This window comes from Ictidomys tridecemlineatus, chromosome 4 (assembly GCF_052094955.1).
Source record: "Ictidomys tridecemlineatus isolate mIctTri1 chromosome 4, mIctTri1.hap1, whole genome shotgun sequence".
Lineage (NCBI taxonomy): Eukaryota > Metazoa > Chordata > Mammalia > Rodentia > Sciuridae > Ictidomys > Ictidomys tridecemlineatus.
This window is the reverse complement of record NC_135480.1, coordinates 75383962-75397699: the sequence shown is the minus strand read 5'-3', so window position 1 is coordinate 75397699 and position 13738 is coordinate 75383962. Positions and strand designations below refer to the sequence as shown.

General features: G+C 35.4%; 1 protein-coding gene across 3 annotated transcripts in view; it reads left to right on the top strand.

Annotated features, from left to right (window-relative positions):
• The window catches only part of Grm5 (glutamate metabotropic receptor 5), a 443701-nt gene that overhangs the window by 158140 nt on the left and 271823 nt on the right, over window positions 1–13738 (top strand). For all 3 annotated transcript variants that reach the window (XM_021735879.3, XM_005339208.4, XM_040285077.2), the window contains exon 3: window positions 12769–13018. In XM_021735879.3, coding sequence (XP_021591554.2) covers window positions 12769–13018 — 250 coding nt within the window. The remainder of the gene's footprint in view (window positions 1–12768; window positions 13019–13738) is intronic.

The following is a 13738-nucleotide window of genomic DNA, read 5'->3' as shown; positions in this document are numbered from 1 at the left end:
GACAGATCCAGTGCCTTCACCTCATACTTCTCCTTCTCAGGCGACACCATTTCTCTCGTCACTTCAGCAAGAGTCTAGGACTACCGCGGATGGCCGTGCTTGGCTCACATTTTTACAGAGAATAGATAGAAATTCCAGAGAATAAAATAATTCTCTAAATTTCTTTGAATTTGAAAACCCAAGCAAAAAAACCTGATGAGCAGCTTAAGTAACGTCTCTTCCTTTAAAGTCAACCACTGAGGCCAGGGGGTGAAGAACTCTAAGTATATAAATTTACACCTCATTAAGTATAAATCATTGTGTATTACACTTTTAAAATATCAACATTTTACAATTTGTTAATTGTACTCAACGAATAAATAAAGAGGCAGAGATGTGTATTGCCAGAGAATGGAGTTATACACAAACCCCACAGATGGATTTTGCAGAAACTAGATAGGTACTATGTTTGCATCAATAAGGATGAATGAGTTCCTTGTTTTTTAACCTTTGGGTACTGATCTTATAGGTGCTCTACATCACCAGCCCTTTTTATTTATTTATTTTTATGGGATTTCTAAGTGTTTTTTATAATTAATTTTTAAAAATTTATGACAGTGGAATGCTTTACAATTCATATTACATATATAGAACACAATTTATTTATATCTCTGGTTGTATACAACTTATATTCACACAAATTTTGTGTCTTGATAGATGTACTTTGGATGATGATGACCATCACATTTCACCATCATTTCAAACCCCATGCTCCCTCCCTTACCCTCCCACCCCTCTACCCTATCTAGAGTTGGTCTATTCCTCCCATGCTCCCCCTCCCTACCCCACTATGAATCTTTTTCTTTTGAGATAGCATATTGTTACATTTCTGAGGCCAGCCCCAAACTTGCAATCCTCCTATCCCCGGGCCTTAGCCCTCAGCACAGCTGAGATTACAGGTGTGTGCCATCATGCCTAGAAAGAATGAGTTTTTATTAAACTTAAAGCATAATTATGGTCATTTCCTTTCTTCATAGCTGACCTACAATTCCATGAGCTCATGATCCAACATGGTCTCAAATCCATGGAATCTTCCTAAAGCTGATTCGCCCTTCTCAGTTCAAAGTTAAGAACAGATAGGACTGTTTAGAAATTTCTCACAAGTGCCTCCTGGAGGCTTGGTATCAAAGATATCTTTTTTTTTTTTTTTTTTTTTTTTAAGAGAGAGTGAGAGAGGGGAGAGAGAGAGAGAGAGAGAGAGAGAGAGAGAGAGCGAGAGAGAGAGAGAGAGAGAGAGAGAATTTTTTTTTAATATTTATTTTTTAGTTCTTGGCGGACACTACATCTTTGTTGGTATGTGGTGCTGAGAATCGAACCCGGGCCGCACGCATGCCAGGCGAGCGCGCTACCGCTTGAGCCACATCCCCAGCCCCGTATCAAAGATATCTTGAGTTAAAGTGAGAAAGTAAACCACCTTGGCAGCTTCTGTACGCTTCAGAGAATAACTTGCTATCCTGTGTATTAGGTAATCCCAAATGGTTTACTACATTCCAGCATCCCAAAGGTAATATTAACGAATTACAGAGTGGAGAAACAGCATGCGTTAGTGCAACAGAGTGAAAAGCCAACATGTTGGTACTGTCCTGGGATTTTATCAGTAGCAAAACGAGGACAAGAGAATTGGACCATGAGTGATTTTATTAAAACACTGGGTGAATCCAATCAAGATTTAGCCATTAAGATCCCTGATGACAGAGGATATGCCTGTTCTAATTTGCTTTATGCAGTGCCTACATGGGCAACAGGGGTAGGGATCATGTCTTTAAGAAACACTGAAATGGTGTTACTGTGCAGCAGCTCAACTGAATACTCAGTTCACCACCTTATCTAATGAGCAGTGTTAGTTTAAAATTCTGGGGAGAAGGCTGGCAGCAGTGGAACAAACATTTGCCAGGTATCTAACTGCAGATATGAATTGGGAGCCATAGGTGTTAGCTGGAGCCTTGATAGATGCAACAACATAAAGAAGGTTTCTATTAAGAGGAATGGGTCATAGATAGTCACAGTGAACACCAACATCTAAGAATTTTATAGAAAAATAAACTATGTGTGTAAGAACAGTGACCCTTGCTGAGCCCTTTTCCTAATGTGTCAGGCTCTATTCTAAGCATTTCCCATTCAAAATCAAATTGATCCTTATATTCACCTTATCAACATTTGATAATTGGAGATGCAAGTATCAACTTCACTATATATATCACAAATGCCAATGCCCTTTCCAAAAATTATCATCCTTCTAACTACAAAATTATGTTAGTTTCATATTGCCTAAGGATTTGAGAATCTTTTGTGACTGGAAGCTTTGGTCACCCACAGAGGATCACAGTTGTTGGGTTGAGCAGCCACAACAAAGAACCACAAACAGTTGACTTAAATGATAGAAATTTGTTCCTCACATTTCTAGTACATGAAAGCCCCAAATCAAGATATCAGTGGTGTTTGCTCCTCCTGAGGACCACTTTCCTTGGCTTGTAGATTGTTGTCTACTCCCCTGTCTTTACGTTTTTGTATTTTTTAAAATTAATTTTGATGAATGTCTGTACATTGGTTGGGATGTACTTAAAGGTACTGAATCTGGAATCCATGGAAACTACCCAAGATTAAGAAACGTGTGATCTGCGTCAGACTTTCTCCACCCACTCACTTCTTTTTCTCACATTAAGTGAGAATTTTAGTGGCATTTATGAGTATATGAAACTTGTAGTCAAGACACCAGTGCTTATCATTGGGACTCCTTCCAGAGGAAAGCTAAACTCAAAATTCTTTTGGCCCCAGGCCAGGGTCTATTTCCTTTGCTTTAGAACAGATTCTCCTGGGCAATTTTTTGTTAATTAAAAAAAATAAATAAACACTGGAGTTATACATATCTCCAAATGCACAGGGTTTCCAGTGATTATCAGCAAACACTTTAAAATCCTTTTGATATTTATTTAGTGAGTTTTGTTCTCCCTTGACTTTATACATATGGAAAAAAATATATCACTTGATTGCTATTGTTGAGATCTTTATTCAAATTGGCATGAGTACATTACAAATAACATAAACTAAGCAGTTCTTGAAAAGGCTGAAATAACTCAAAAGAACAAATAATGCTTGACATAAACTCTGGCAAATCCTGGTAGAGCATATGAATAAACAATGAGTAGTGAGATAAATCGCAAGGTAGTGCCCTTCATTGGAGAATCTTTTTCATGTTACCATAGCCACATTATTAGATATCCTTCCAATAAAGTCTGTACTAAGTAGAATATCTGATTCCCTAAATACAAGATAAACTTAGCTTAGGAATTATTCACTACATTCAGAAGGTGTTGAGAAATGGAAACTAGAATTTGAAGCAAGAACATGTAGAAGAAATGAGAATAAATCAGGCTAAAATATTCCTTGTCAGTATTACAATATAATAAAAGGACCTAGGAGAGAAAATATAAGATCTCATTCTAAGAATTTTTAGAATACATATCAATCATATTTGAGAAGACAAATTCACAAAAAATGCTAAATGATTTCTCAAAGTCCATGTAAATAATAAGTCAGAAGGACTCAATTAAAGCACTGTCAACTCACTCTATCCAAGTGCTTGTGACTGAGTTTTGCTCTTCATCATAGCATATTTTATCTTAGCCTAGCTTAGTCCTTTTAATCACAATTAATCCTGAGTAGGTTCAATACCAGAACTGCTATACAGAGCTATCTATAGTAGATGCTTAATAGTATTTTGCTAATGAAAATTTGAGGTTCATTTTCTAAAAATTAATTTACTCAAAATATGCTTAGGCTTTCTAGACTCTTGAGATAAACTAGTAATTAAGAGGTAACCCCTTTTATAATTAGCTCACAGTCTCTAAGGGAGTCAAATCAATAATTACAACATAACATGAAAATCCTAGAATATTAGAGTGGGGTGGGCATGATAAAATAGTAGAAGATACCTGTTTAAAAATGAAAAACTGTAGAATTATTTTTTTTAAAGAGAGAGAGAGAGAGAGAGAGAGAGAGAGAGAGAATTTTTTTTTAATATTTATTTTTTTAGTTCTCGGCGGACACAAAATCTTTGTTGGTATGTGGTGCTGAGGATCGAACCCGGGTCGCACGCATGACAGGCGAGCGCGCTACCGCTTGAGCCACATCCCCAGCCCCAAAACTGTAGAATTATATCCCCTTCAGCTGAATCTTAAAGGATGCATAGGGATTCACTGAATAGAAGATTATCTTAGAATAAAGAGATTGTGCAAAATTTAGAGATGTACAAAAGCATGGTGTATTTGTTGATCTGTGCACTATCTGGCAGGGCTGGAAGATGACTGTCATAAGGAAAAGGCAGCAGTAAGACAGGAGGAAAAAGTTTAGGCATTGGAGCATAAGAAGCCCTACATTCTATAAACTCGTCAAGGAGTTTAGTTTTTACCCTGAGAGAACAGGATGTAAACCCCCACTTCGTATAAAATAGTACATTGGTAAAAATCTAATGCTAGTCCTATGTACAGTTCAAGAAAGTTGAAAATAAACAGGTGGGATTAATTTAAAGATTACGTTTTTAACAGTATATCCAAAATTTTATCATTTAAACATGTAGTCCACATGATAAAATATTAGTGAAATACCTTGTATTTTTCTACTAAGAAAATGCTAAGTCTTTAAAATCAATTTTGTGTTTTACACTCACATAATCACTCAACTTAAAAACTAGCCAAATGACAGATACTTAGAGCCGCATGTAGCCAGAGGCTACCATGTTAGACAGGACAGATCAAAACTCTAGATGAGAAATACCAAGACCATAATGCAAGAATATAGCATGGTTACTCATCTTAAATGAATCTCAGAATTTGATAGCAACAGGAGCATAGACTTTGCACTTCATTTCAACTCTTTCTACTCTTTTTGAATCCACACTGAGTCCTTCCTCTCAGTATTGTGTCCTTTCAGAGGGAATCTGGCAAGCACAGGACCCAGACAGTGCAAATTTAAACTAGAGTACAGGGTGGCAGGCCAGGGAGTTGCTGTCAAAGAAGCTACTTCATTTCAGCAAAGGCTGTCAAGCATGAACAACTTTGGCTGCGCTGCAGAGGATTTTCTGTCTTCAGTGGTATGGGAGAATTTCTGCATTGTCATTAGATCCTGTTAGAATCAAGGATCAGAGGTGACTAGCGAGCTAAAACAGAGGCAAATGAATAACTTGCCAGCCCACTCTGCCCATTGACACACAGTTCCATATAGATGCTGTCCTTTCTCTGCAAATGGAATCACTGTTAATGAGATGGGCACTGCAGGCGTCAGCTGTGAAGCTGACAACTTAGGGAGAAAGCAGAAAGAAGTAGAATTCTTGAGAGTTAGAGTGGGAATCTAGGTCATAGTTTCTGTCTCAACTTTTATTTTCTTCTGGGAAGAATAGCCAGAGAAAGAAATGAGTCAAAGACTGCAGTATTTTTATGAAAATGAGAAAGTTTTCTTTTTTAATTTTGCAAATCTCAATTTAAGCTATATTACCAAATAATAAAAAACTTAAAATCCTACAGAATTTTTTATATCAGAATCAATTTCTTTTCCTTTTCCCTGTTCTCCTCTGAGATTCCTTGTCCCCGGCAATGATGCTGTTATGAAAATAATACAAGATTGGTGGTATGTCTCTTTCCAAGAGCCCCTTCTTATTTTATAGGCCTTTATCTAAAGAAACACCATAATTAAGCATAACATATTTTAAAGAAAACCCTTGAGATTCAAACACCAATTCTCAGAAATGGAATGGGTTGGATCAGTTAGGAATAAACCATATGTTTTTAACCTATCTAGAAGTTTGGAGGGGGAAAACTCTTGTTAAATAATGCATAGTTTGCTGAGATGTGTTCAATTCAATAGTATCTGAAATTAGTTTCAAAGAAAGCAGTGGTGGGTAGAAGAAGTGTCTTTGGATAAACCACTGAGCTAAGCTGAGCAATCCTTTCCATATTGGCTTAAGAGTAGCAATACACTGTAGGAAGATAGCATGGGCTTTGAAATTTGATGAATAGTGTTTGAAATTCCATCCCTTCCATTGCCTCTCTGTAAATACTTTGGCAAATTCTTTCAGCATTCCCAACTTATTTACAAATGTGAGAAATAATATCTACCTCAGATGTTTAGTTCATTTTAATAATACAATATATTTGAAGTGACTAGTGCAGTTCTTGGTATTTATCATTAACTTCTTACCAAATAATTTGGCAAGTACTAGGTAAATATTGTTCAGGATGCACATGATAATGATGATGATGATGATGATAATGATGAAGAAAATAAAATCCACAATCTATTGAGTTCTTACTCTGAACCATGCCCTTAAGCACTTAGTACCTAAGTTTCCCCTATCTAAAAAATGAACAAAAAAACCCTTTATTTTGATTTCCATATTCTGATCTATTAACTTTTTTTTTCTTAAAGAGAGAGTGAGAAAGAGAGAGAGAATTTTTAATATTTATTTTTTAGTTCTTGGCGGACACAACATCTTTGTTGGTATGTGGTGCTGAGGATCGAACCCGGGCCCGCACGCATGCCAGGCAAGGGCGCTACCGCTTGAGCCACATCCCCAGCCCTATTAAATTTTTTTAAAAAAATACTTAGTTGTCAATGTGCCTTTATTTTATTTATTTTTATCTGGTGCTGAGAATTGAACTCAATGCCTCACATGTGCTAGACAAGTGCTCTACTACTGAGCCACAACCCAAGCCCACCACCATACTTCTTACTCTTCTTCAACCCCAAGTGTTTCAAAGAAGTCAAACATTTCAATGGTCTTTATTTTCTACTCTCATTCACACAAGCCAAAGCCTATTATTCCTTTTTGTTTGTTTGTTTTCTGATACTTGGTGTTGAATCCAGGGATATGTTTCCCACTGAGTTGCACCCCTGTCCATTTTATTTTGACACAGGGTCTCTCATAATTGCTGAGGCCTCACTCAGTATGTTGCTGCCACTAGTCTCAAACTTGAAATTCTCCTGTCTCAGCCTCCTGTGTGACTGGAATTACAGATATGTACCATTGTGCCCAGTACACAGGACTAGACTATTCTGTGTGACTTCTAGAATGTTGCCAAAATCAGCAGATATTTTCACTGTACATTTAGTATTCAACCTAGTTAGTGGAAAGGAGAAAATAAAATCATCATTGTCTCTTGGTTTCCATAAGAAAATACATTTCCTTGGTTTCTGGTGTTCTCAGAAATGGAATGGGTTGGATCAGTTAGGGATAAACCATATGTTTTTAACCTTTGTGAATATGTTGCCTTTGTGAATGTTTCCTTCTCAATTAATGTGTGAATATTTGAGTGTCTTAGTGTATAATTCAGAACTATCTTCCTCTCACACCCTTTACTTTTATCTATTACTGTTGTTATCCATATTCTGAGGATTCTGAAATAAAAATTTCTGTTCTCTGAGCCAGAATGTCCTGATTCATTTCGTACCTGACATCTCTACTTGGATATTTCACAGAAGCTTAAACAACATTTCCAAAACTTGGAATTGTCTCCAAAGCTAATTCTTTTCTGATTTGTTTCTCTCAGTTCATTCAACCCAATTATATAAACTAGAGTTACTGGAGGGAATAGTAACACTTTTGATTCCTGGTCCTACAACCCATACCAAAATGGCATTTAAACTTATTATCCTGACGTGTTGCAGTTATAACTGTCAGGTATTCTTTCATTGAATGAATGTCCTGTCCTCTGCCAATATGACTTTGTATGGTCAATTTTTACCCTTGTTCTTCAAATTAAACTTCTTTTTCTAGACTCATACCTGGTATCCTTATACCCCATATCACTTAGCAAACTACTTGTCATATACTTTTATGACAAAAATCAATAGCCCTGGTTTGTATTTTCATAAATAATATTTTATATGTGTGTGGTTAAATATCCATAGTTGTAGTTATACACATTTATAGCACATAATATAGTTCTTCACAAATATTTTTTTCTGCTGAGTTCATTATGGGAGTATTAATGAAATGTGCTGACATAATGCATTCTTAAAGAACTACCTAAAGTGAATTTGCTAAATGAGATATTTCTAGTACCAATAATAATAGCTCCAATTAAAAAAATCCTGGATGTGAGCCAATAATGCCCAGCTTCATGTGGAATACTGTATCATATGGGTCATGTTTTAGAGAAACGACAGCAGAGGGTTTGAACTAATTGGGCCATTGATGAAAACATGGAAATTTGCCAGAAAGGGTTCTCTAAGCCATAAAATTATTATAAGTCATGGAACCTTGATGACAATACATGATAGTTGATGCTAATTTTCAAAAAAGTCTTTACAAAAAATTTCCATTCTTAGCTCAGGATATGAATGGAAACCACCTAAGTCTTAGTTATTTGATCATATTTAAAAATATTCCTTGTACCATTTAACTTCTTTTTCTTCTTTCATTCAATATATACACATTAATTTGTTGTGAGGATAGAAACATCTGCCTTGAAGAACTTGTATAATACAGGAAGATAAACATGATTGCATTATAGCCTTAAAAATGCTATACTCATTGCACATATGGCCTTTATGGGTGAAAAGGTATATATTTTTAAAAATTAAGGAATATCATGTTTATAAAAGAGATCAATAAAATGAGAAGATGTTTCACTCTCAGGCATTCCTCACATTCTTCATTCCTGTCTATTTTAGTTACCCACTAGTTTAAGCCATAGCCCCTGCAATATGTTAGTTTGGGGTAATATTGCTTGATGAACATCTGACCCTGTCAAAGGGCAGAATTTAGTGACCGATTGAAGCTGCTTATGAGTATTTTTTTAGGGAAGGACCTTTTTTAGCAACTCCCATGAGAAAAAGCTTTGATTTTCTTCACTAACTGATGTCAGTAAGATGCAGCACGGCCATAGCAGCAACAAGGGATTACCATTAAATGCCTTCTAGAATGTATTTTTAAGTAATCACTTAGATGGGAATTTTAATTTCACCTTTTTGGTGAATGATAACTTGGACCAACTAAGACTAAAAGTCCTAATTTGGAAGATAGATCCCAATACTTTCTTTAAAGTGACTGTTTCCTATAATGAAGGATTTCTGAAAGAGTACTCCATATTCATTTAGTGTCTACTTGATGATCTTATTTGAACAAATATACATATCATTTCAAGATTTTTATTTGCCTTCTGTGGAGGATGTAGGAGTAAATGGAACAAAGAAAAGGTATCAGAGAAAGAAAACTTATTTGTGTCTTTTTTTATGATTCTAATTAGTCTAATTTTGAATCTTGTGATAATTTTCCCCGATACATGAGCTGTTCTAAGCTGCTTTTATACAGCATGTTGTATAAATAAAAACAATGTTAAAACAAAGGTTTTTGGAGAGATGCTAAAGACTATGAATTTCTCAATGTTTTTCTTATTTATGAATATTTTGAAAATTTTATTATTTTCATCATAATCACTATACCTCACTTCAAATTATTTATGTAATTGCCTCAGCATTAAATCAAAGCACTGAGTGGAAGGTAGTTGAAAAATGGAGATGGCTAAAAATAAATCAAAGAATAATAGATTAGTCAGATTAGTGTAAAACCAGTAATTTAGGCCCCTTGGCACGTTTCAGAAAGCACCCTTTAAACATTACTAATTGCAAAATAACTGGATTGTCCACCTGCCATCATCACAGAGGCTTCTTGTTGCTTTCAATTCTGGAAAAGGAAAAAAGTTGCAGCTGGTCCACCACTGAGTTTGGCTGGGACTCAAGCAGACCTACTCTGCTTTGCCCTTTTGCAATTTGTCCATGAAGACAGAAATATGCAAAAATCTACCCTCAGCCAGGCACCATGGCACATGCTTGTTATCCCAGCAGTTCCAGAGGAGGACCATGAATTCAAGGCAACAGCAAGGCACTAAGCAACTCAGTGAGACCCTCTCTATAAATTAAGTGCAAAATAGGGCTGGGGACATGGCCTAATGGCCAAGTTCCCCTGAGTTCAATCTCTGGTAAATGTTCCTCAGACACACACACAAAAAGAAAAACAACTATCTGTGTCTGAAGGTCACATTTGCAGCAAGGCACCTATGTCATGGTGGAGCACACACAGTTGCAGGAATCAGAAGATACATGTTCAAGGCAACACTCAGACACCTATTTGCTAGGATTGGATTTTAATTTCATCAGCTATGAGAAGAACATTATATTTACCTTTACATAGTTTTTGTAAGGAGCACTGAGCTAATATATATGAACTGAACTGACTTTTCCAAATTAAACTGTTATACCATGTAATTATTTATAAATAAATCATCTCTCTTCCAGGCATGGGAACCTGTGCAATTGAATGCCCAATGCCCATTGCTCCTTGTTCATTTGATGTCTACTTCTTCTGGTGAAGTTCTAGTTCCTAGGTCTAGTTGATTTTTAGACCAGTTACCTATTTTTACATTCTATAGCTTGACTGACTTGTAATATGCTCCTGCAAACTTCAAATCAAACTTTCTTGCCCAACTAATCTTTCAAAAATTCAGAAAATGAGCCTAATGTGATTTATAAAGCTTTAAAAAATGCTCAAAATGTATCTAAAATTGAAAGCATCTTCATGTAGGAAAGAGAAAGCAGATACCATTTGAACTTTTGAGACTTCTGAGAGCCTCAGAAGAGTGGAGGGAGCAGAACCTGTACTCTCAGCTCTCCAGGTGAAGTTCAGCCTTCATTTACTGCTCGTGCATATAAAATACAGGGTCAATGTAGACCTAACTGCCTTATCAGCTTTATCCACGGAATGAGGGTTGAATTACTTACCTCAAAATATTATTGCAGGAGTCAAATGGGATCACATCTATAAAGGTCCTGATGTGCTTTCTGTAGAGTTGATTGTAAATATTAATTTCTGTTTTTCATTAAATTTAAAAGAGAGCCATTATTCATTAACGCTTGGATTTTGGAAAGGACTTTGAATGTATTTACCACCAACTTGGCTATGGTTACATAGAATAAAACTGAAAATGTTTTTCATGAGCTTATACACTTATTTATGATAAAATAATCTAAATAAACCATCTAGGATTTTTTTTAATATTTATTTATTTATTTTTTAGTTTTCGGCGGACTCAACATCTTTGTTTGTATGTGGTGCTGAGGCTCGAACCTAGGCGGCACACATGCCAGGCAAGCGCTCTACCGCTTGAGCCACATCCCCAGCCCCAATCTGGGATTTTTAGTTAAGAGAAAACTATAAATTCTAATGGCTATTAACATAACTTAGTATATGTAATATTTTATACAATGTAATACTCTATAAAAATATTTGTATGACAACATTTTTACAATATAAAGTATAAGTATTACATGTATATACTGTGTCTTTTAACACAAAAATATTAATGAATGTGTGTTTCCATAACAGAATAACTGATGCTAGATAATGTATAAAGGAAAAAGGCTTATTTAGTTCATGATAATGGTGACTAGAAAGTCCATACATCATATTTCTGGGGTCCAGTTATAATACAACGTGGTGGGGAAACAAAAAGGGAATACACTATAACAGGAAGAGCATGTATGTCAGCAAGGTAGCAAGAGACTGGGTAAGAGCCTTTCATAACAACCAGTGGGAAAAATCTACTCCTACCAGACATTACTACTTCCAGAAGACAGGATTAATGAACTCATGAGTGTATACCTCCCCGCCAACCTTATTACCAAGCCCCTCCTCTTAAAGGTTCTACCACCTCCACATTGTCACTCTGGGACCAAACTTCTAGCATATGAATCTTTGGGTTATAAAGCATATCCAAACAAAAGCAGTTTGGTAAAATTATCATAAAGAGAAAAGCAATGAGAAGTTCAATACAATGGGGACAAAAATGTAGTGATAAACCATACATGATCTTGCAGTTGAATACAAGAATGAATCTATGGGAAATCAAATCAGTATGTTGATGAGACATCTGCTCACCTATGTTGATCACACTACTATTCACAATAACTAAGAATTGGAAAGAACACAAGTGTCCATAAACTGATGAATAAGGAAAATGCAGTATATAAAAATACATTGCATATATTCCATTATTTATAGATATAGATATAGATCATGCATGAAATGTATAATATATAATGTAATGTTTGGAAAAGACCAAACAATGCATGATAAGTTACAATTAGGAGTAAAAACTTGTTTTCTACTATTATACAGCAGAGTCACCAAGGAAAGCAATAATGACTATACAGTTCAAAAGCTAGAAGAATTTTTTAAAATTTTTCATAAATAAATCATAAAAATTTGAGGAGGTAGATATGTTTAACCTGATCTAAGCATTAAGCAATGTATAGATGTATCGAAGCATTACATGTTACCCATGTTACCCATTAGTATGCATAATATTGCTTTTTATCCATTTGCTAAGTAAATTCAATTTAAAAATGGCAAACAAATTAATAATACTTGATTATTATTTTTAAAATGAACTATTTTGAATCAAAAGGGAAGCTTAATTGCTTGTACTTTTATAATATTCTCTGTCTCAGTAAAAGTATAAAAGATCAATGAATGTATTTGTAATGTAATTTGATTTTTAACTTGTGTAAGACAAATAAGTCAGTTAAAGAATAAAACCTCAAATTCAGATTTTCAAGTTCCAAGTCCAACACCATCAAGAGACCTGCACACTCTTAACTCTTTTGCATCCTAAATGTATCCAATTAATGTGATTCTCTCATTTCATTTTCCCTTTGCTTATCTATGTTTTCACACAGGCAACTATGGTGAAAGTGGAATGGAGGCTTTCAAAGATATGTCAGCCAAGGAAGGGATTTGCATTGCCCACTCTTACAAAATCTACAGCAACGCAGGGGAGCAGAGCTTCGACAAGTTGCTGAAAAAGCTCAGAAGTCACTTGCCCAAGGCAAGGGTGGTGGCTTGCTTCTGTGAGGGCATGACAGTGAGAGGTCTGCTGATGGCTATGAGACGCCTGGGTCTTGCAGGAGAATTTCTGCTTCTGGGCAGGTGAGTAACAATGAGAAAATCCACATACAGTTAATGCCATGGCTTTGGAAGCATTCAAAGGTATCTTTTGATGCATGAGGACAGATGCTTTAGAATTTTAAGCTGTTCAGCGGAAGTAGAGCTTAAATATCATAAAGTACCAGTACTGAAGAAAATCATGGAAAATAAATAGAAAGGCCTTGTACAGATTAATAAAGATAAGAGGAATGAACACAGAGAGATGAGTCCTTACCTCCTCAAAAATATAACTAAATGAGATGGATTCTTAAGTGCCTGGGTTAATATCTTGAGAAATAAACACATATCAAACTTGTTTCTGTTCCATTTGAGGTTGATTGTGAGGACCATATAGGTTTAATATATAAAGTAGAATATTAGGATTTGGGGTTAAAAATAAGGAATTATTTAGAACTAATTTTTAAAACATTGGTAAATTAACTCAAAATTTCCATATTCCAAACATGTTTTTACCTTTTCAGATTGCCTTGTCTGCATTGTTACTAAGACACTGTTCTAAAACATTAACTTTTACAAGGATTGATATTAACATCCAGAAAATTTACTTGATTGGCACAGGTCAGACCCTTACCTGCTACTATTGCTGAATCAGTGTATTAATCAAGTTCTCCAGAGAAACAATCAAAAGTGAATGTATACACACTTTATAATATACGTATAAGGGTTTTTTGGTAAGGAATTAGGTCATGTGTTTAAGGAGGC